The sequence below is a fragment of the Capricornis sumatraensis genome, chromosome 10 (genome assembly GCF_032405125.1).
Source record: "Capricornis sumatraensis isolate serow.1 chromosome 10, serow.2, whole genome shotgun sequence".
Taxonomy (NCBI): domain Eukaryota; kingdom Metazoa; phylum Chordata; class Mammalia; order Artiodactyla; family Bovidae; genus Capricornis; species Capricornis sumatraensis.
In genome coordinates this window covers 36,060,865-36,085,358 of record NC_091078.1, presented here as the reverse complement: position 1 = coordinate 36,085,358, position 24,494 = coordinate 36,060,865, and the positions used below count along the sequence as shown (strand labels likewise).

General features: G+C 45.8%; 1 protein-coding gene across 1 annotated transcript in view; it reads left to right on the top strand.

Annotated features, from left to right (window-relative positions):
• The window catches only part of GPR137B (G protein-coupled receptor 137B), a 57,423-nt gene that overhangs the window by 20,238 nt on the left and 12,691 nt on the right, over positions 1-24,494 (top strand). Inside the window, exons 2-5 of the mRNA XM_068982371.1 lie at positions 8,537-8,586; positions 13,630-13,852; positions 17,031-17,180; positions 20,396-20,524. Coding sequence (XP_068838472.1) covers positions 8,537-8,586; positions 13,630-13,852; positions 17,031-17,180; positions 20,396-20,524 — 552 coding nt within the window. The remainder of the gene's footprint in view (positions 1-8,536; positions 8,587-13,629; positions 13,853-17,030; positions 17,181-20,395; positions 20,525-24,494) is intronic.

The following is a 24,494-nucleotide window of genomic DNA, read 5'->3' as shown; positions in this document are numbered from 1 at the left end:
CTCCTCCTACCTCTTCCCATGTCCTCACATATCCTTATACCTCTTCAGGTCTCCTCTCACCTCCTTAAATCTCCTTACAACTTCTCATGTCTCCTCTCACCTCCTCACATTTCATCAGGTTTCCTCACATCACCTCACGCTTCCTCACATCTTCTCACATCTCCTCATAGCTCCTCACACCATGTCTATCTCTGGTTGTGAGTTTGCCGAGGTCAGGGACCAGTCTTTCCGTCTTTTCTTAATTGTTAATCTCAGATTTGGTGCTCAGTGTCAGTTGATCTACCACAAATGCCACCGGTCTGAGTGTGGGGAGAATTGGAATTGTTATCTGGTCTCACTTGTCCCCCAGCCCTTCTGATGGTCCCTGTCATCCCCCTCCAATTTGGTGGGTCTGGTTTTACAGGGAGGAGCCTGAGCTTACCTTGTCAGTAGCAGTAGCTGTAAAATATGGAGGAATAGTTCATCCTTGTCTGCCCCCTCCCTCAGGAACCCCGTCCCCTTTCTAGCCAGTTCCTGCTGAGGTCAGCAGGAGCCAGCACAGACTCTAGGAGATGGACAGCCTGATAAGAGAGCTGGAGTCAGCCCAGGAGGGTTAGCTCTACTTCTGGGTACTAATCAATCTTTAATGAAGTTCCCTGGAGCATAGACAGGAAGTGGGGAGGGATGAGTAGGAGAGTTTGGATTTTTTTTTTAAAAAAAAACTTGGTCCAGACATTTATGTACTTTATTTAGTGAGGGCAAAAGTTAAATATATACTATGTGAGTTTGAAATGCCAGGAATTTAAATACAGCTTTAAGGAACTTAGGTTTAAGGGTTAACTTGAAGGACAGGGCAGTTTTAAAATTTTTAAGTACAGCTTGAAAAGGCCCAGTTGAATTTAAGACATAAACATTTTTTAATTAAAGTTTTTAATAATTAATTTTTTAGCTGTGCTACGCAGCATGAGAGATCTTAGTTCCCTGACCAGGGATCAAACCCATGCCCCCTGCAATGGAAATGCATGGGCTTAATCACAGGACCGCCAGGCAAGTCCCAAGATATAAATATTTGCTTCTTAAACAGCACAGGTCCACTTTGATGTCGGTTTTTTTCTGCAGTAGATACTATAGAACTACACCATAGAATCCATAGATACATAGAAGCTGTCTTTACACTGAGGACCCATGATGAATTCTACTCAGATTTTCACCTATACATAACCCACAGTGAAGTGAAGTGAAGTCGCTCAGTCGTGTCTGACTCTTTGCGACCCCATGGACTGTAGCCTACCAGGCTCCTCCCTCCATGGGATTCTCCAGGCCAGAGTACTGGAGTGGGTTGCCATTTCCTTCTCCAGGGGATCTTCCCAACCCAGGGATTGAACCTGGGTCTCCCTCATTCCAGGCAGAAGCTTTAACCTCTGAGCCACCAGTTTGGACGGTGGGTGCTCCTAATTCCTTTGTTGTTCAGGAGTCAACAGTAATTGCCACAAATTACAGACTGGACAGAGCTGTTACAAATCATGGTGGAGGCTTTTATTTTGAGGTCATTATCTGTCACCCTTGCTTTTAAATTCAAGAGTGTCAAACAGTTTATTAATATTGTGTATCAGATTGTGCCCTTACCTGGTAATAATGACTTTTCTCCTTCGGCCAGGGATGTGGATTTTAAGAGGGTATGAGTTTTGTGGGGTTCCCCCATCTTTTTACGAGGTGGGGCTCTGGGTCCCCTTTGGGGTAGAATGCTTGACCTGGGGGACCCCTTGTGCTCGGTGCCTTGGTTGATTGGTGCCTGTGTCCATGGGGTTGAAGGCTGAGTGTGATTTAAAGTTATCATTGTTTCCTGTTGTGGCGATAGTGATGATGGTGATGAAGGCTGCAGTGAACATTCCATCCATGTTTAGTGCCTTAAAGGCAGTGTTTCCCAAACTCTGTTTCCTGGAACACTCACTAGGAACACCTTCAGTGGCCAGATAGCTTTGGAAAACTGCTGCATACGGTGCATTTCCCTGGAAGACTGACAATGTAGAGCAAAGCCTTTTAAAGACAGGAAAAAAGACACAGCTGTGTATAACGGACTTTTGGACTCAGAGGGAGAGGGAGAGGGCGGGATGATTTGGGAGAATGGCATTCTATCATGTATACTATCATGTAAGAATTGAATCGCCAGTCTATGTCTGACGCAGGATACAGCATGCTTGGGGCTGGTGCATGGGGATCACCCACAGAGATGTTATGGGGAGGGAGGTGGGAGGGGGTTTCATGTTTGGGAACACATGTAAGAATTAAAGATTTTAAAATTAAAAAAAAATAATAAAGGAAAAAAAAAATAAATAAAGGCTCTGGGAATTCCTGCAGGGAAAAGCAGGGTAGCCTAGCAGGTTCTAAATTTGTTTCCTAATATGACCTGTTTTCTTAGTCACTCTTGTGATTTCCCAGTTCTGTGAGTGCACCGTGAGACGCCCAGCCTCAGAGTCATTTCTTAAAAGGAAAATTGTGGGGGCAAAGCATGTAATGGTTTATAAAGTTCAAGTCCTGGCCCAGATATCTGATGGTCATGGCTGGGAACCCTGACCTTTACTGTGTGCCGGAAGGAGCCTCTCGGGTCAGGCTGTCCTCCCATGCCTGACTCTCTTTTAGTTCATGCCCCATCCAGCTGTGGGAAGTAGACAAACGGCTTTTGTTTTGTTTATAGAGGAGGATGGTGTGCAGGTGGGCTATGCTTTCAGTTGGGAGGACTTAGTTGCTTTTGCCCCCAAGACCCAGTTCTGGCCAAGTGGTGGCAGTGAGCTGGGCACCTGATGGGCCGTGAGTTGACTCTGATCCACACATGTGCCCTTGTGCCAAGAGCCGTCTCTGTGAGATGAGCAGTATGAAGCGATGTGCCCACCACAAGGCTGAGCCTCTGACCTGCAGATCAGCCTCCTGTGCTCTGACCACCTGAGTCCACAGCCTCTCTGGGTTACATCTTCTCTTGTCCTTTGCCCTGACCAGGTCTTGCCTTGCCAGTAGGACCATAACCCTGTTGAAGGCAGAAGGGTTCAAATTTTTCTTCGATCCATGACAGCACTTTGCACAGAGCTGAGTCCATAGCATAGACCTGTGGGTGGTTCTCAGGAGCCCAGTGATGGCCCTGGTATGAGAGTCAGCTGAGTTACCTGCCACCGAGTAAGGCCCCACAAAGTGTTAAAATATTATTTGTGTATTTCCTTGATATTGTACTTTCAATCAATATCATATGACATCACTTATATGTGGAATCTAAAAAAAAAAAGACAATTTCACTTATTTATAAGACAGAATAGACTCATAGGCATAGAAAGCAAATTTATGGTTACTGAAGAGATGGGGATAAATTAGGCGTTAACAGGGATTAACAGATACAACTGCTATGTATAAAATAGGTAAACAGTAAAGACCTACTGTATAGCACAGGGAACTATGTTCACAATCTTGTGATACCTGTAATGGAAAAGAATCTGGAAAAGACTCTATATGTGTGTGTGTGTGTGTGTGTATGTATGGTGACTGCAGCCATGAAATTAAAAGATGCTTGCTCCTTGGAAGAAAAGCTATGACAAACCTAGACAGTGACATGAGTGTGTGTGTAACTGAATCACTTTGCTGTACACCTGAAACTAACAGGAAATTTGTAAATTAGATATACTTCAATTTTTAAAGAGGTTTAAAAATGCTATAGTTTCATCTCCTCACTCTGATATCTGTGAAGAATTCTCTTGATTATTTAAAAGCAAATTCCTCAAGTACTATGTACTACGTACAAGTACTAGTAGCGTTTTTCTGAGAACATTGTTATATGTTGCATGGGTCAGGATTTTATTTTGTAACAGAACTTTGGAGTCACTAATCTATGCCTTATTCCTAAGAGAGGTTGTTTTTATAACATTTCTCTTTATGGACTGAAGAGAAATACCAGAGGTGATGTGAGTTGCCTAAAGTCCCATGGGAGCTTGTCAGAGAAAGCTGAGCTAGGGGCCTGTTTGACGTAAGGGCGGTGTACTCACGTCATCTCTTTGTGTTATCACCGGGCACTTTATTTACGATGTGAACTCCTACTTCCTACCTCCTTCCCAAAACAATCTAGGACAGAGACAAAACTCATGTCAGAAACAGAATGATTCTTCTGTAAGTCTGCAATGCTCTCCTGTGACAATCTGAAATGTGTTTCAAAAAGTGAGGTGTGGATTTGCTTATTGGAAAGTCTATGGGAATATCTGCAGTCCCTTCTTCCCCAGATGTGGATTCTGCCGATGAGAGTTCTCGATTGGCGGCGCGTTAGTGTAAGTTTGAGACTTGGGGAGGGGGTCCTGCCCATGGACTCGGAGCGTCTCCTGATCTCTGTGCTTGGCACCCCTACCTGCACTCTTGCTGTCACCTAACCACTGTGATCACCTATTTCAGTGTTTGAAATGAATGATCGCAAAGCTGTTTAAGAATATTGGGTGAAGGACTTCCTTGGTGGGCCAGTGGTTAAGACTCTGTGCTTCCACTGCAGGGGGCTCAGTTCGATCTTTGGTTGGGGAGCTAAGATCCCACATATTGTGCAGCAAAAAAATAAAGATGCATAGGATTTCTGCTGGCCAGATGGGGAGAGGGCATTCTAAGCAATAAACCATAGGTGGTTCACCAATTAAAAAACACAAAAAACCATTTTGATATTTGGCTACCTTTAAGAAAAGAATATTCAGTTCAGTTCAGTTCAGTCACTCAGTCGTGTCCGATTCTTTGCGACCGCATGAATCGCAGCACGCCAGGCCTCCCTGTCCATCACCATCTCCCGGAGTTCACTCAAACTCACGTCCACTGAGTCGGTGATGCCATCCAGCCATCTCATCCTCTGTCATCCCCTTCTCCTCCTGCCCCCAATCCCTCCCAGCATCAGGGTCTTTTCCAATGAGGCAACTCTTCGCATGAGGTGACCAAAGTACTGGAGTTTCAGCTTCAGCATCATTTCTTCCAAAGAACACCTAGGACTGATCTTTAGAATGGACTGGTTGGATCTCCTTGCAGTCCAAGGGACTCTCAAGAGTCTTCTCTAGCACCACAGTTCAAAAGCATCAATTGTTCGGCACTCAACTTTCTTCACAGTCCAACTCTCACATCCATACATGACTACTGGAAAAACCATAGCCTTGACTAGATGGACCTTTGTTGGCAAAGTAATATCTCTGCTTTTGAATATGCTATCTAGGTTGGTCATAACTTTCCTTCCAAGAAGCAAGTGTCTTTTAATTTCATGGCTGCAGTCACCATCTGCAGTGATTTTTTTGGAGCCCCCCAAAATAAAGTCTGACACTGTTTCCACTGTTTCCCCATCTATTTGCCATGAAGTGATGGGACCAGATGCCATGATCTTCGTTTTCTGAATGTTGAGCTTTAAGCCAACTTTTTCACTCTCCTCTTTCACTTTCATCAAGAGGCTTTTTAGTTCCTCTTCACTTTCTGCCATAAGAGTGGTGTCATCTGCATATCTGAGGTTATTGATATTTCTCCCGGCAATCTTGATTCCAGCTTGTGCTTCTTCCAGAGAGAAGAATATTAGATCAGGCAATTTAATCTCTTTAATATTTCCTAAGAGGTAGTCCTTGGGCTGGGCTTTCCAGGCGGCACTGTGGTAAAGAATCTACCTGCCGATGCGGCAGGAGACTCAGTTTCCATCCCTGGGTCGGGAAGATCCTCTGGAGAAGGAAATGGCAACCCACTCCAGTATTCTTACCTTGAAAATTCCATGGTCAGAGGAACCTGGTAGGCTATAGTCCATGGGGTCACAAAGAGTAGAACACGATTGAGCGAATGAACGTGCACACACAGTCCTTGGGCTAGGCAGATCTGAATTACTTGAGGTGGGCACTGGGCCCCAGTCCAGGCCCACTGGCTTGGCATCTCTGAAGGTGGGGCCCTGGGATGTGCGTCTTTAGCAAGTTTCCTGGGCAGCTCCTATACACATGTAAGTTGGAGAATTACTACTGATGGTCCTCAGAAGAGTGTCTCTAAAAAGATTCCAAGGGAATTGGCTGCTTCTGTTGCACATGGGTTATGGGAATTGGCCCCTAGAGTCACCTGGAGGCTTGCTGCCCCTTGTGACATCTGGCTGCACCCCCAGACACACCATCAGGCATTTGGATCCACTGAAGGCTTCCCCTAGATTACGTTCACATACCCCTCTAGCAAACTGATTCTCACTGCTTGCTCCTCAGACAGGATGACAGTATCAAAGCCCTGTGACCACCCCCCCCCCCCCACCACTGCACCCTAGAGTTGCCTGTCCCCTCCTCCCCTATTGCCAGGACCATGCCCTCACTCCCCTTGTCCTTCGCTTCTTACCACTCAGGCATGATTTCTCCCCTTTAGACAGGTGCTTGGAAGTGGAGGCACTGAGCAAATCTCTAGGGAAGTACCAGGGGCCCCACGACTGAGGATAGGGGAGGGCACATAGTGCCAGCAGATTAGTGAGGTGGGGCGGGGCCAGGAGGGCGGGGCCAGTGAGTTCCCAGAGGGTCACGGCAGCCCTCAGGGCCAGCATGAGGCAAGGTGGGGACCAGGGCCTGTGTTAGGAGCTCTTTGGAGAGGGGATGCCTGGAGGCAGGCCATCTGGTACCCTCGGTCCACAGCACGAGCATCTCTGAACAAATACCCTCGCTTTCCCATGCCCCTCCTTTCCTTCTCTCTGTTCTGCCCCCATCCCCCCAAACACCAGGGGTCAGGAGAGCAAATGTATGAGCAGGTGTCCTGCTGCCCCTCCTCACCCCCAGCCGGACCCCGACTGGTGACCCCCTCAGGCTCCCTCACACACACTGTGGGAAGAGCCATGTGTCTGGTGGGGCTGGAGCCTGGGCTGACACCTGCGTTCTGTCTTCCCTTCACTTCCTCGCCTGGCACAGGCTCTCCCAGGCCAGCTTCTGCCCCCTGGGTGGAGCACATCAACAATTGTGCAGGCTGTGAAAATCTGGAGAAATTCCCACAAGCAATGTTTCATCCATAGATAACGATTGAGTTTGACACTCCTATAGTCCAGTGGGCTGCCAAGTTTAAGGCCTGAGTTGATGGACACATATATTCAAACCACATTCTTTTGGTACCAATGAAAATCCTGATAAAGTGTGAGAGTGAGTTGTTTATCTCTGGGGGAAGTATAAGCTCAAATGCAAATCTTAAAATAAGAGATGGTACTAGGTAGTGGTAGACCAATAATACTTTTTTTTTTTAAGCCGTTTAACCATTTTTAAATACTTTTGTTTTTAAAATTTAAATTAAATGAAAATGAAAATTTAGGCACAGCTTAAGGACTTCCCTGGGGGATCTTAGTCCCTTTGCCAGATCCCCAGGTTGGGAAATCTGTTGTGGGGCCTAGAACTTTCTTAACAGTGCAAGATTAAAAAAACTAAGACCTTGGCATTCGGTCCCATCACTTCATGGCAAATAGATGGGGAAACAATGGAAACAGTGACAGACTTTATTTTCTTGGGCTCCAAAATTACTGCAGATGGTGATGACAGTCACAAAATTAAAAGATGCTTGCTGCTTGGAAGCATATTAAAAAGCAGACACATTACTTGCTGACAAAGGTCTGTCTAGTCAAAGCTGTGGTTTTTCCAGTAGTCATGTATGGATGTGAGAGTTGGACTATAAAGAAAGCTGAGTGCCAAAGAATTGATGCTTTTGAACTGCGGTGTTGGAAAAGACTCTTGAGAGTCCCTTGGACAGCAAGGAGATCAAACCACTCAATCCTAAAGGAAATCAGCCCTGAATATTCTTTGGAGGGACTGATGCTGAAGCTGAAACTCCAATACTTGGGCCACCTGATGCGAAGAGCTGACTCATTGGAAAAGACCCTGGTGCTGGGAAAGATTGAAGGCAGGAGGAGAAGGGGATGACAGAGGATGAGATGGCTGGATAGCATCACTGACTCGATGGACGTGAGTTTGAGCAAGCTCCAGGAGTTGGTGATGGACAGGGAAGCCTGGTGTGCCGCAGTCCATGGGGTCACAGAGTTGGACACGACTGAGCGACTGGACTGACTGAGGACTTGTCTGGTGATCCAGTGGTTAAGACTCCATGCTTCCACTGCAGAGGGCACAGATTCCCCTGGTAGGGGAACTAGGATCCCACATGCATCACAATGTGAGCGACAAAGTGCTGTATGACTCAGGAAACTCAAACCTGGGCTCTGTAACAACCTAGAGGGGTGGGATGGGGAGGGCAGCGGGGGGTAGTTTCAAGTTGAGGGGACATAAGTACACCCATGGGCAACTGTTGGTGATGTTTGGCAGAGACCAACACAGTATTGTAGAGCAATTGTCCTTCAATAAAAATAAATTAATTACAATTTTTAAAAAAATTTAGGCACAACCTAGAAAATGTTTAGGTTCACGAACTTTATTACAAAGTAGACATTTCAGTTTTAGAGACAGAGACAGTGACCTGGGCATGAAGGGAAAGAGAAGTTCCAAGCAATGACATTAGTTCGTCAGTACAAGTATATTGTGGCCCCAACTTGCTGTATTTTTTTGCTTTTGTTTTTGTTTTGTCATTTCAGGTGATTTTTAAAGCCAAGTCAAAATATTCTCCAGAATTACTCAAATACCGGTAAGTACCCCCTAAGGCAATTCTCTTTGTGGCTGCAGGTAACCGTTTTTCTAGCCAGGGTTTTCACACATCACTCCTCTGTGACCTGCCTGCTTGTCAGGGGTCAAGTTCACTGCTCACTGGGTCACCACTTACCAGGCCTTGCAGCATATTGGCCTTGATTAGAAACAAAAGTCTAGTAGGGACTTCCCCGGTGGTCCGGTGATTAAGGCTTGGTGCTTCCGATGCAAGGGACTCGGGTTCAATCCCTGTTGGGGGACTAAGATCCAACATGCCACGTGGAACTGCCAAAAATGAAAAAAGAAATGAGAGTCTGGTGTGTTTCCTACCAGAGAGCAGAAAGGGAAGTAAGCCGTGCACATGGCGTTTAATCCTTTTGGAGGCACTTGGGATGGACTGGGCCTCAGCAGAAGGAAGAGGGGCTCCCTGAAGATGTCTGTGCGGCCAGGCGGCCCCCTCCCCTCCCCACCCCGGGTGCAGGTGCAGCTGAGATCTGGGCAGGGCTGAGTAAGAGAGGCTCATAATCTGGACCAGAGGAGGCCTGAAATCATAGGCTGAATTTATTGCAGGAGGTGGACTTGCATATTTTTCCTGTGGGCAGGATCTGTTACTTGCCCCAGGTTTTCAAAGAGACCTGTTGACTTCCCCTGTGGCTTGAATGGTCAGCCTCAGCCAGAATGGGAAGGGAGACAAGGTGTCAAGAAGCCATGAGACAGTCGCCACATGAGTCAAGGTGTGTCAGTTCCCTGCCCGGGAGAGCTCGACTGTCCAGGCACACATTTCTGGGAAGGAGACTTTGGCCTCTTACCTTCTGGAGTCAAAGTGAAATTTTAATTATTTTATTACTTTACAAATATGTAAAACTATATTCCTATTATATTTTATTTAAACACGTTGAAAGGGAAAGCGTTAGTCACTCAGTCGTGTCTGACTCTGCAACTCCATAGACTGCAGCCCACCAGGCTCCCCTGTCCATGGAATTCTCCAGGCAAGAATACTGGAGTGGGTCGCCATTCCCTTCTCTAGGGGATCTTCCCAACCCAGGGATCGAACCCAGGTCTCCTGCATTACAGGCAGATTCTTTACTGCCTGAGCCACCATTTAAACAGGTACCATCTTAAATTCACAAAGACTGTTCATTTGAAGTTCTGAAAGTGTATATTCTGATCCTCCTTTGCATCCCAGGAAGCTGAAGTTCAGGAAGTTAGGTGACAGTGTACTCAGGCCAGGATACAAGTGATGAGACTTGTGTGCTATGTTTTTTTCATCTGATCTTGCTTTCTCCCTTCACTACTTAGAGAAAAACTTATCGAAGTATAGTTGATTGATAATGTTGTGTTAATTTCTGCTGTACAGCAGAATGGCTTCTTTTTCATGTCCTTTTCTATGCTTTATCACGAGATATTGAGTAGAATTCCCTGTGCTGTGCGGTAGGACCTTGGTGTTTATCCATCCTGTATATACTAGGTTGGGTCTGCTAATCCCAGACTCCCAATCCTTCCCTTCCTCTGAGCAACCACAAATCTGTCCTCTTTGTCTGTCCCTTCACTGCTTTTTGAGAAGTTCAGTTCACGTTTCTGCCAGACTGTTGATTCTAAGAAGGTCAGTTTAAAGTAACAATGCTTTACAGTCAGCACTCCGTTGTGGAATCCAAGGATTCCACACCTGTGGATACAGAGGGTGGGGGGCCCGATATGCCTTAGATGACATGCACTGCAGCGCTTTCTGTCAGGGACTTGAGTATCTTTGGGTTTCAGTGTTGGCTGTGGGGGCCTGAAAGGTGTCCCTTGCAGATACCGAGTTATGATTGTATTAGGAAAACTTGGGGAGGGGTAGGAGGGGGAACATTAAGAATTGAGCTTGGGTGTGGGCCTCAAAAGAGGCTGTTTGGAGTGTGAGTTGATTTGGGCAGAGGCAGTGGTTTGAGGCAAGAGCTCTGGAACTTGGCTGAACAAGAGCTATGACAGAGGCTGGAGGAAGGAATGTATTTCCCGAAGAAGAGGATGCAGTGCCGAGAGACATGGACACCGTCACTCTGGTAGACGAAGAGGAGGAAGAGGGACCAAGGGCCTCCAGAGACAGGCTCAGATGGGGGAAGGATGGAGCGGGGGTCACACCTTCGAGGTCAGGGAGAAGACAGTGGGAGGAGGCGGGGCCAGCAGGGGGTACCTGCAGAGGAGGTGATAAGGCAGGAAGAGACACCTTTTTCTAGAAGTTGCTCTTGAGGGTGAGGATGAGGCCTCACTCTTCCCTGGGTGACATCGGAGGAGAAGCACAGGGTCCCTTGAGTTCTCACGGCAGCTCTTGGAGGCTGGAGAGGAGGGGTCAGCTCTGTGTTACAAATGTGGGGGCACAGCAGCCCTGAGTAGCCGAGGACTTGCCTGGTGTCGCATCTGTGACCCTTGCTGTCTGGGCCACACCCAGCAGATGCAAGCAGAGCAGTTGAGGCCAGGAGGGGGAGCAGAAGCTGAGTGGGTGGCTGGGGCCACACTCCAGCAGGGTGGGGGCTGCACCGTAAGCGGGGTAAGCGGTGGTAAGCGGGGCCTGCTTGTCTTTTGCTTCCTCTGTTCCCAGTGCCCTCTCACTGTCCAATAGAGTTTTCACAGTGAAGAAAGAGGAGTAAGAATTTATATCCACCTTAGTGGTTAAGACTTGACCTTCCGATTCAGGCGGTGCGGGTTCGATCCCTGGTCAGGGAGCTGAGATCCCACAAGCCTTGTGATCAAAAAACCAAACATAATACAGAGGCAATATTGTAACAAATTCAATAAAGACTTTTGGGCTTCCCAGGTGGCGCTAGTGGTAAAGAACCCACCTGCCAGTGCAGGAGGCGCCTCATAGGAGACACAGGTTCAATTCCTGGGTCCAGAAGATCCCCTGCAGGAGGGCATGGCAACCCATTCCAGTATTCTTGCCTGATGAATCCCATGGTCAGAGGAGCCTGGCAAGCTACAGTCCACGGGGTCACAAAGAGTCGGACAGGACAGAGCATAGTATTTGAAACAACACCCAGGAGGAGTCCTTTGGAAAAGCTGAACGTCCATATTATGCTTTTTTCCGGAGCTTCATTGTTGTCACATGGATAGAATGTGTGCCTACACACCCGCAAGGGGTCAAGAACAGTAGGGCTGATTCCAGAGGTCCCAGATGTTTCCAAACTGTGTTCTTCACAAAAGCACAGCAGATAATAATAGAACAATAAGAAATAGGGCTTTTGAGGAAGCAGATTGCAGATTTCTGGTAACTCCCAGTTGGTCCTGCCTCTGTCTCTCTCTAAGCCCCTGATTCCCTCCATCACTTTGGGAACGTATAGAGAGCTAATGAAAACCTTCATAATTTAAGGTTTTGTGGCTAATTTACCATGAGTTACATGTTGTGCTAATGCCCTATGTCCATTCTCTCCCCTTGCCTCAGCAGCCCTTTGGGCAGATGCAAACATATTCAACTTAAATGGTCTTTTTTGTTAAGTTTAAAAAAATAGTGTAGGATATGACTTTAAAAAATTTTTTTTAATTTTTAAATGATGATTGCTTTACAATGTTGTATTCGTTTCTGCCATACAACATGTGAATCAGCCATAAGTATACATATGTCCCTTCCCTCTTGAACCTCCCTCCCATCTCCCCATCCCATCCCGCACCTCTAGGTTATCACAGAGAACTGGGTTGTGCTCTCTGTGCTATGTAGCAACTTCCCACTAGCTATCTGTTTTACATATGTTAATATATACATTTTAATGCTATTCTCTCAATTCCTCCCACCCTCTCCCATCCCCGGCTGTGTCCACAGATCTGTTCTTTATGTCTGCGTCTGTATTCCTGCCCTGCAAATAGGTTCATCAGTACCTGAATGGTCTATTCTTGAGCCAAACCAATATTTGCTGCTTGAGTGATACTTACCTGAAGTAAACACAATATGGACAGTTCTAGAGAGAAACTTGAACTGATCTCCATGTTGGTAAATGTAAGAAGTGTCTCTCTAGACCCTGCACAGGTCACATAGGCAGCATGCAGCTCTGAGAAACTGCAAGTTAAAAATGGCCACCACCATTGCCCCAAGGCTAGTGCAGGGGTTCCCAGCCTCCAGGATCTAATAATGCCTGATGATCTGAGGTGGAACTGATGTAATAGTAATAGAAATAAAGTGCACAATAAATAAAATGCGCTTGAATCATCCTGAAACCATCCCCGACCCCGGTCCATGGAAAAATTGTCTTCCACAAAATTGGTCCCTGTTGCCCAAAAGCTTGGGGATAGCTGTACTACTAGTGAGGGTTCCCATGCAAAGGGGTGCTGTCCAGACTTGATGGCCTTTGAGGGGTAAAACCCTTTTAAAACATTGTCTCACCTAATCCTCAGGAAGAGCCTGCAAGGTCGGTGTTATTTAGGCTGTTTTCTGGTGACACTAGGGCTCACCCAGGGCCACCTTGCCCAGGCTCTCAGTGTGCAGAATGGCTGGTGCTTTTCCCGAATCCCAGCCCTGCCTCGGAGCCCGGCTCTGCTCTACCATCCTTGTGAGCAGCGCGTGCATCAGCCCACGTCCACACAGCCCCTCTGATCCTCGTAGCCTCCGGGGAACGGGGAAGCAGGGCTCAGGTAAAGGACCTCCCCGAGGGCACTGTTCATAGTTGATTTAAATCTGGGGACCCTCCAAAGTCCGAACCCTTTTTTCATCACAGTATAAATGTTGGTTTACAGTGTGCGCCAGTCTCCAGGCTACAGCCGAGTGGCTCAGTTATACACATGTATACATTCTTTTTTTATGTTCTTTTCCATTATGATTTATCATATGATATTCAGTAGAGTCCCCTGTGCTGTGCAGTGGGACCTTGTTTGTCCATTCTAAATATAATAGTTTGCATTTACCAACCCCAAACTCCGAGCTCTTAAGTGTTAACTTTGGCATGTTCTGCTTCTAGCATTTAACCAACAAGCAAACAAATGAACAACCCTCAAAAAGCCACAGTTTCCTTGGGGATTGATCCAGAATGTACAGGAAGCTTGTGGGGAAGGCTGCCTTCAGCCTCTCTCTCTTCCTTCCCAGGTTGCCCCTCTACCTGGCCTCGCTCTTCATCAGCCTCGTTTTCCTGTTGGTGAACCTAACCTGTGCGGTGCTGGTCAAGACGGGCACCTGGGAGAGGAAAGTGATCGTGTCCGTGCGCGTGGCCGTCAACGACACGCTCTTTGTGCTCTGTGCTGTCTCCCTGTCCATCTGCCTCTACAAAATCTCCAAGATGTCCTTGGCCAACATTTACTTGGAGTCTAAGGTAAGGCGGACACGTGGTTGAGATCCTGCCATTAAGCTTTCTGGGATTTCCCCGGTAGTCCAGTGGTTATGATTGGGCACTCCTAATGCAGGGGGCACAGGTTTTTATCCCGTGTTGGGGAACTAAGATCCCATATACTGTGCAGTGAGGCTCACCTCCACCAAAAAGAATTCCCTGGTTTGCAACAGAAAACAGAAATCAACCAATGCCTCTCCCACCTGACCTCTTGCAAATGATTAGCTGTGGTGGTGTTGCCAAGACACAGAGCCGTGTAGTTCATTGAACTTTGTGAGAAGAATTGACTCCGGGTGGCTCGAGGTTTACTGGGGTGTGCAGAGAGGTAAATCTCTGGTTTCTGGAAACAGAGGTTTAAGTGAGAGTTTAGAGGACCTGTGGCATTGACTGTGGCTCTAATGTTGTTAGAAACACACAGCTCGTATTCCTTTTGTTCCTAGCCCTTTTATAAGCACTCTGCATGTAGGTAGGACTGTAACCTTCAAAATTCAGGGGGAGTAGGTGTCACCTACCTAGGGAAATGGAGGCACCAGACATCAGAGGCTCAGCCCGTGTTACACAAGCCGGGAGATGCAGAGCCATGGTGTGGCCGCAGCAGCCTGGCTCCGGGCTCTGGGGTCTGTCCTCTTTACCACCGGGTCGTAGTGCAGAGACACTCAGATCCAGGTGCGCCCCTGCCTTGACTGTGCCCCTATGAGGGTCCCCCTTAACAGGGGGAGCTGCTCCTTGGGTTCGGGACAGCAGGCCTCTCAAGGTGACAGTTCAGAGATGGAGTCAGACCGTGTGTTGGGCTGTACCCCGTAGTCCTACAAGGCCAGGGCATGCCCAGTTTCAGTACTGAAGAAAGAGCCTGGAGTCAGCGATGGCTTAATGGATCGGGGATCTTACACGTCTGAAGCACGGTCATGGAGCAACATTCCACATGTGCAGTGGACGGCAGCAGGACATGGTAGCGGCCTTCGTTCCAGTGTCGGGGGTCGGGAAGGAAGACGACCAGTTGCAGAGGGAACTGATGTCAGGTGTGATCAGTGGCTCAGTGGTAAAGAATCTGTCTGCAATACAGGAGATGCTTGGGATGCTGGTTTGATCCCTGGATTGGGAAGATCGCCTGGAGGAGGGCATGGCAACCCACTCTAGTATTCTTGTCTGGAGTATCCTATGGACAGAGGAGCCTGGTGGGCTACAGTCCATGGGGTCACAAAGAGTCAGACAGAACTGAAGCGACTGAGCACGCATGGGCTTGTTAGTTACCAGGGAAACCAGCAGAGGGGCATGACACTCACCACCACTTTGATAAGAAGAGTCACCAGCTGGGCCTGGGGGCAAGTCCACAGGAAGGTGAGTCGTGTGAATGCGTGTAGGAGAAGCAGGCAGTGGTCGGGCAGGGCATGTGCAGAGACGATAGAATAGTCCCCTAGAGTGGCCTGGCCACACCCCGAGAGGGCAGCCCCTGCACATTCTCTGGTTTCACTGCTGCGCCCCCAGCCCTGGAGTCCCTGTTTTCTCCTTCCCTTCCCCCAGAGTTACAGAGAGGGGCAGATGTGCTCCTTGGCACAGTGGTTCTGAAGTGTCCCTCACCAGCCTGGTCCCCAGTTCCCCCTCATTAAGGAGCCTGGTGATGTGCGGAGGTCATAGTAGATGCTCTGGGCTCCCACTGGCCACAGGACCCTGGCCCACCAGCACATTGCCCACTGAGCCTTGGTTTTCTCACATGTAAGGTAGTTGAGTGATTTCATAGCTCCTCTGCTTCTGAAATTCTGTGGCACCCTAATCCTTGCCAGGGAACCCATGTGGCTGTAATGTTGCTGGTCTGAAGACCTGAGCACTCTGCTTCTTAAGATACCTGGTCTTTAGCAGCTATCAGTAGATTAAAATCTGTACCTCCAACTTCAAAATTACAAAGCCTTCTACATTAAGGTATCCTGTGATTGCCTGAGCTCTTGCAAAATCTGAAAAGTTAGTGTGGCTGGGTCCTTTTTTCATTGATAAATGTTGACAAATTTTATACTTGACTTTGCCTTAGCTTTATTATTTACACTGTCTCCTGTATAAGGTCTATTCAAGGCTTTTTGAAAACAGAATTATGGGGACATCCCTGGTGGTCCAGTGGGTAAGACTCCATGCTTCCAGTGCAGACGGCTCAAGTTCAGTTCCTGGTCAGGGAGCTAAGATGCCACATGCCTTGTAGTGCAGCCAAAACAAAACAGAATTGTGGTTTTCATAGGAGGGATTTAGACTGTCAGATTGTCAGATTTAGATCACCTCTGTGCAAACAATCTGATAGACTACCATTGGCAAAATAAAATAATAGCTTAGATTTAGTTAGTGACTTCAAAAATGAATTTCAGTTTTTTGGTTAACTGTTTTTAACACCAGGGCTTTCCTGGTGGCTCAGTGGTAAAGAATCCACATGCCGGTGTGGGAGACACAGGTTTGATCCCTGGGTCAGGAAGATCCTCTGGAGAAGGAAACAGCAACCCACTCCAGTATTCGTGCCTGAGAAATCCCACGGACAAAGGAGCCTGGTGGACTACAGTCCACGGGGTTGCAAAAGAGTGGGACACAACTTAGAGACTAAATGACCACTATGACAGCTGTTTTCAGTTAGAGGTCATTTAGCTAACTTTGGACATTGATAGCTTCATTAGTGGGGGCACAGATGACCAATTTTCACACAGTCCCAAGCTCTGAATCACATTGGGACCCCCGCCTTCCCAGCCTAGAACAGGTGGGTCTTGAAGACATGCTCCCCACCCAGAGCCACTGTCCACAGCTCCACTGTCCCCAGGCTGGCATCCCTCTGAGCTGGTTTTGTTGTTTCCAAGCCAGGGGGCAGGTCCTGGGCTCATAAGCTCAGAGCATCCTTGGAGCTGAGCAGCGGCACTTAGAGATTTAATCAAGTAAGTCATCTGACTGTCTTGCTCTTCCAAGCCGAGGTCTTAGGCAAATAGTTCATGTTTTCAGGTTTTGAAGCATCTCTCTGAAGAGAATTGGAAGTTTTAGGGTGGGTGTGGAGTGAGGGGAGGCTTGCAGTGGGGTTGAGAGTCTGAGAGTGGAAGAGAAGCTGGGAGGGTTTAGCAGTTCTGAACAGAGGCCATGCTGGGGAGGGGACTGTGGTCTTGGGCCTGGATCGGGGCCCCGCTCACAGTTCCTACTTTTACAGGGCTCCTCCGTGTGTCAGGTGACCGCCATTGGCGTGACCGTCATCCTGCTCTACACCTCTCGGGCCTGCTACAACCTGTTCATCTTGTCGTTCTCTCAGAGCAAGAATGTCCATTCCTTTGATTACGACTGGTACAATGTGTCAGACCAGGTCAGTGGGCACTGGATCCTTGCTTTGGCAGCAGGCCGTGTGGCAGAGAGCTGTCAGGTCCTTGCTTTTGCTGCTGAAGAGCTGGGTGACCTTGGGAGTCACTTAACTGGGTGGTGTCTACATCCTCACCTGTCAGATGGAATCACAGTACCTGCCTTGTTCCAGCTCACACGTCTTCTGAGAAAATTAGAAAACAGACACACCTCTCCTTGCTACTTTCTGGGGCTTTTGTCAAGCGGTACTTAAAATTTTTAAGTGTTTTTATATAAATGTAATATGATTTTATTAAAGGGTGAAATTTTCAAAGATAAAAATGAATGGTATTCAGGTTAGAAAACACGTAAAATGATGAAGTGTTTTTTTAATGGCGCAGTAAGCGAAAGAAATGTAGACAAAAGTGACCAAGGATATTAGGGGGTTAGAAAGAGCCCACTTTACATCTCAGTAGGAAACTCTTTCTTTTTTATAATGTATTCTAGAAATTCGTAAACAAATGAACAAAGGTAATGAAATATAATATGGCATCCATGTTCGCAAAACCTCAAAATGTAAACGACTGAGAGGGGAATTCCTGGGCTGTCTGGTGGTTAAGACTCTGCGCTTCCACTGCAGGGGACATGCGTTCAGTCCCTGGTTGGGGAATTAAGATTCCACATGCTGCATGGTATGGCCAAACAAAGAGAAGGAAAAAAAGAATGAGAATGAATCAGCATTCCCTAATTTGAAAAGTATCATTTCTTTGTCTCCCGCCCTGGACAAAGTGCCAGACACACAAAAGTGAACAGACCCATCCTTCCATGCAGAAGTTTATGTCCGCTGAAGAAAAGAGCCACACAGAGATGCCATGGCAGCAGAGAAATATAAGTGTCTATAGTAGGAGTTTACGGGCTTGAGTTGCAAATGCTCCTGAGATTCTCCTGGCTAAACACTGAATATCCAACTATAGACAAATCCACCTCTAAAATCCAAACAGTGCTCAAACCTTGAATTAACACTCTGGAGGAAAGAAGAAAACAACCGTGCTAAGTTAAAACTGATGGCAGGGACTTCCCTGGTGGGTCAGTGGTTAAGCCTTCACCCTCCCAGGGCAGGGGACTTCCATCCCTGATCAGGGAACTAAAATCCCACACGGTGCAGCTCAAATAGATAGACTCTACCAAAAAACAACAACAAAAACTGAGGGCAAGATGAAATCCGTAAGAAGCTCGTGCAAGGCGTTAGACTGGATTCAAACCACAATAGTCATAATCACCACCAATCAAACCAACAGCACAAATGTAGGGTGGGAGGAAGGTGGGCAGGGCGCTGGTGAAGAATTTCCCTGTTGTGAGAAATCAAATACATAAAAATCTAAACGTTCAACGGTGATAGAGACTTATTCATAATACCCAGAGGATTTTTATCGTGGTAACATGTAGGTACAGTTGACTACTTTAATCATTTCTAAGTGCACAGTTCAGTGGCATTAAAGTACATTCACAGTGTCATGCAACCATCACCACCATCCATCTCCAGAATGTCTTCATCTTCCCAAACTGAGACTCTCCCCCCCATTAAACAATAAGGATTTGGTTTTAACAAAATACTTATTTCAATGCTTCTTTCAAGTATGAGCTTATAAGTACAATGAATTTAAAATATCGCAAATTTTTATCACAGACAACACAATTCTGTTATTTTGGGTGGCTGTTTGTTTATAGATGCCTAGATCTATGTGTTGCAGCCAAAATAATCTAGGAGCAAGCAGATGGCCCCAAGTTGCAGGTTATTTGTGCAGAACGGTAGAAGCACACACAGCGCACTTTTGAGACGTGTGGGTGGAGTTTCAGTGCAGAGTTTGAGTCATCTTTCTGAAGAGGAGCGAGACTGGTTTTGGATACTGTACTTTAAGGCTTCCCAGGCAGCGCTAGTGGTAAAGAACCCGCCTGCCAATGCCGGAGACCTGGGTCCCATCTCTGGGCCAGGAAGATCCCCTGGAGAAGGGCATGGCAAACCCACTCCAGTATTCTTGCCTGGAAAATCCCATGGACAGAGGAGCCTGGTAGGGTACAAGTCCATGAGGCCACAAAGAGTCGGACAAGACTGAAGCGACTTAGCATGCATCCAAATACTTTAAACACAATGTGGTAGAGAAGGTGAGAGGATTCCATTTAGGGGATTGGCCCTTTATAGTTTGATGACGTTTCTGTCTTCCTTTGAAATGCCGGCCTTTCTGATAGACTTGCCCAGAAATAGCCTCACCCACCCTCTCTCTGGCCTACAGAAAGGAGAGCGCTGCTGCACCCCATCTGCTTCCAGGAGGCCAGCATCCTGGTGAGGGAACTAGATAGATCTCACATGCTGCAACTAAGAACTGGTGCAGCCAAATAAATAAATAAATATTAAAAAAAAAAAAAAAGAATTAGGAGAGGGACTTCCCTGGTGGTCTAGTAGTTAGAATTCCGTGTTTCTAATGCAGGGGGCGCGGGTTTGATTCCTGGCTGGGGAACTAGGATCCCGCATGACACATAGTGCAGCCAAAAAGTGATTTTAAAGAAGAATTGGGAGAAGGCAGCCGAACATTATCATTATTCAGTTGTCGAAGAAAAGTCAGCTTAGAGACTTTATTTGGATGTAAGGAAGATTCATTCCTGGAGGGTGAAGGAATGAAGCATCAGAGACTGGCAGTTACTGTCTTTGAATATTTTGAAGAAGATAATTGTCTATCCTGGGACTTCCCTGGTGGTCCAGTGGTTAAGAATCTGCCTGCTGATGCCGGGGACATGGATTCAATCCCTGGTCCCAGAAGACCCACCGTGCCAAGGAGCAACTAAGTGGGTGTGCCACAACTACTGAGCCTGCAAGCCCCAGAGCCTGCGCTCTACAAGAGAAACCGCCACAGTGAGAAACCCGAGCGCCACAGCGGGAGAGTGCCCCCACTCTCCGTGCCTAGAGGAAACCCTGTGCGTTAATGAAGACCCAGCACAGTCAAAAACTACGTCAATAAAATGTTTTTAAAATTATCCATCCTATATGGTTTAAATAACTCCCCCCCACCCCCGCCCCACCACCAAGGCCTGGCACAGTAGTATTAATAGTATCTCATTTTAACATGCATGTTTTAGGGGGAAGAAATTACACTGTATTACATTTAGTCTCTGCCATATTAGAACTGAATCAAACTTACTCTGCCCTCAGTCTGGTGACTCTCCATTTTCTCCCTCTCTTCTCAACAGGCAGATTTGAAGAATCAGCTGGGAGATGCCGGATACATAGTGTTTGGAGTGGTCCTCTTTGTGTGGGAACTCTTACCTACCACTTTAGTAGTCTACTTCTTCCGAGTCAGAAATTCTACGAAGGACCTGGTAAGTAAACCACTTTGTATTTGCAGAAAATGAGTGTGAAAGTCACTCTGTTGTGTCCGACTCTTCCCGATCCTATGGACTATACAGTCCATGGAATTCTCCAGGCCAGAATACTGGAGTGGGTAGCCTTTTCCTTCTCCACAAGATCTTCCCAACCCAGGGATCAAGCACAGTCTCCTGCATTGCAGGAGGATTACCAGCTGAGCTGCAAGGGAAGCTCAAGAATACTAGAGTGGGTAGCCTATCCCTTCACCAGCAGATCTTCCCGACCCAGGAATTGAACTGGAATCTCCTGTATTGTAGGTGGATTCTTTTGCAGAAAACATCTCCTAATTCTAATCACAAAGCCTACAGTTGGAATTTTTTCTGATTTTTGATAGATTCTTCCATCTTATTCTGATATGAAAAGTTCCTTTGTTTAATTGAGACTTTCTTTCCCATTCATTATCTTTTGAGGAAAATTTGTTTTTCAGTTTAATTTTACCAAGAAAAAACCAAACAAACCCAAAAACATTGCATCTTGAATCCTGGAGATAGTGATTAACTTTTTTCCTAATGAAACAGCTACCTCACTAGTATTTGAGCCTTGACTTGACTTGCTATGAACCAAATATAGAAGCTTTTATTTTAGCCAAGGAAAAGAGAGAATGGTAACTCAGCTCTTCACCCCTGTGTCGTGCTGGATGGTGATTAGGGGAGGGGGTGGTAGGGAAGACAACTTTATTGTGAAGAATGCTTAAATCACTCCCCCAACTCAGTCGCATTTCTGGTCAACCAGCTTCATATAAATGTCCTTATGGGAGTGGGGCAGAAAATGCAAAACCTGGTAGTGTGAGGGAGCTCATGGACGCTTTGCTCCATGGATTATTCCACCCAGAGGAACTAGTGGGAGAATCACTGATCTGTGAAGCCCACAGAAACGTACATGTGTGTGTGAGACTCGCTCAGTCATGTCTGACTCTTTGCGACCCCATGGACTGTAGCCCTCTGTCCATCCGGTTCTCCAGGCAAGAATACTGGAGTGGGTTGTCATTCCCTTCTCCAGGGGATCTTCCCGACCCAGGGATCGAACCCGGGTCTCATGCATTGCAGGAAGATTCTCTACCGTCTGATCCACCATAGAAACCCACAGAAAAGTAGAGTGATGGTTTTTGGTCAACATAAGCAGTGTGGGTGGCAAGGAAAACACTGGTTTTCATGACCAACTTGTATTTTATCTTGTCTCTTTCTTATTCATCTCTGGATAGTCACTGGTGAGCCAGGAATAGGAAAAAATAAAAAATAAAAGTAAGACTGGAAGGGGGTGCTTGGTGGAGAACTGCAGCCTGACCCATGAGCCCCTGAAGATAGAGTGGCAGTGGGCACCATTTTCCAGATCTGAGGGTCAGTCTCCTCTCCTTTTGCCATTTTCAGCTTCAGAACAGCAATTCGATGCCCCCGCTGACTATTCCTGGCATTGGAAACACTTGGAGGGTTCTGTAAAGTCAGACTCAAATTCTTCCGCATTGGTAGCAGAGAAACATGTGGAGAGTGGGCAGTGGACTCTAGGCTAGAGTCCAGTGCCTTATTTTTCTTCCTTTTCTGAAGAAGTTGAAGTTTTCTGGGAGGAGCCTCTTAACAAAAATCCCTCTGCTCTCTATGCTTCTCCTTGGCTTTCCACAGCCTTCTCACCACTTCTTAGTATGTCAGAGGCTTAGCAACTATACTCCCCAAATCCAAGGCAGTCTGAAGGAGAGACTGGATATCTGAGCCCTAAGGAGTGAAAGACTGTCATTCAAAGTACTATTTTATCAACACGTTATTGACCAGAGATGCATTAATATGTCTTTTGTTACCCAAACATTATTGGCCAGAGACAGCATGTTTTTAGAGAGTGATAGAGTTGCCATCACTGTGCCAAGTTGTTAGAGCTTAAAATTAATCAAGGGTTCCTTCTATAGCTTATGATTGTCATTATCATTCACGTTTTGCTTCATTAGATTTTTGTTCCAACCCTATGTATATTATAAATGCAAATGTATTACTGTAAAATTTTCAAAATGATGCATCTCGAAATTTTGAATGAAGAATTTTTTGGTGAATTTTATGCAAATCCTGTCTCTAATTATCTGAGTGACCTGTATACTAGTGTCTCAAAAGATGATAGTTCGGCAAAATACAGTTCTGATTCAGACGTTGTGAATATTGGCCCAAAAGAAGACAGAAAGCCTAAGTGATTGGTTTTGATATGGAAAGTGAAAATGAAGCTCACGGTGCTGGAGGAGACTTTACAGGTGTGAGAGGTGTAATTACTGAATATAACAACCCACAAAGTGCTAGTGAAAAAGCAGAATTAATTTTTGGCTGGCCAAAATAAAAATTGCCAGCCACAGGCCTTAGTTTCTACAAAATTCCCTGGTAAATAATGAGTTAAATGAAGACAGAATAAAATGGATAGTCTCTCTGTCCTCTCAGGTCGCATTATCCAGGGAAACATGCAGCCTTAACACACCCTGTGTGTATATGGAGTTACTTGGCTCTTGTGTTTGAATATATCTACTGTTTAGGGTATTATCTAGAGCAGTGGTTCCCAAACTTTTTGGCCTCAGGATACTTTACACTGATACACTATTAGTTGTTATTTGTTTGTTGAGGTATAATTGATATAAATGTTTTAGGTATACAGTGTAATTATTTGGTATTTATATATATTGCAAGATGATCACAATAGGTCCAACTAATGTGTTACCACACATAGTTTACAAATTTTTGTGTGATAGGAACTTTGAAGATCTACTCTTTCAGCTACTTTCAAATATGCAGTACAATATTAACTATCATCACCATGCTGTATGTGAATCCTCATGACTCATTCATTTTTATAACTGGAAGTTTGTATCTTTTGACTCCTTTCACCCATTTCGCCCACCTCCTTCCTATCTCAGGCAGCCACCAATCTGTTCTCTATATCTGTGAGCTTGGGGTTTGTTTGCTTTTAGATTCCCTATATAAGTGAAATGATACGCTATTTATCTCTTTTTATCTTTTTCTGGTTGACTTATTTAACTTAACATAGTGCTGTCAAGGTTCAACCATATTTTTGCAAATAGTGAGATTTCATTCTTTTAAAAAAAATGTAGGATAGTTGGTTTACAATGTTGTATTAATTTCTGCTGTACAGCGAAGTGACTCAGTTATCCATATATGTATTCTTTGTCACATTCTTTCCCATCGTGGTTTATCAGGAGGTTTCATTCTTTTTAGGACTGAATATTTTGTGTGTGCGCATATCATTTTCTTTCTCCATTCATGCATTGGTGGACATTTGGGTTGTCTCCATATCTTGGCTATTGTAAATAATGCTTCAGTGAACATGGGGATGTGTATATCCTTTTGAATTAATATTTTCATTTTCTTCAGATAAGTATGCAAAAGAGGAACTGCTGGATTATGTGGTAGTTTTGTTTTTAATTTTTTGAGGAACATCTATAGTGATTGCATTAATTTACATTCTCACCAACAATACACAATGATTCCCTTTTCTCTACATCCTCGCTAGCACTTTTCTTTTTGATAGTAGCTATTCTGACAGGTGTGCAGTGGTACAGTTTGTTTTTGCTATTGAGTTGTATGAGTTCTTTACATATGTTGTATATCAACTCCTTATCTTGTCTAGGACTTGCAGATATTTTCTCCCATTTGGTAGGTTGCGTTTTCATTTTGTTGATGGTTTTCCTTTGCTGTGCAGAACCTGTTAAGTTTGATGTAGTCCCACTTGTTTATTTTTTATTTTGTTTCTTTTGCTTTTGGAGTTAGACCCCAAAATCCTCACCAAGATGAATGTCAAGGAACTTACTGCCAATCCTTTTTCCTAGTTTTATGGCTTCAGGTCTTACATGCAAGTCTTCCATCCATTTGGAGTTAATTTTTGTGTATGATGTAAGATTATAGTCCAGTTTTCCCAGCACCATTCATTGAAGAGGCTATTCTT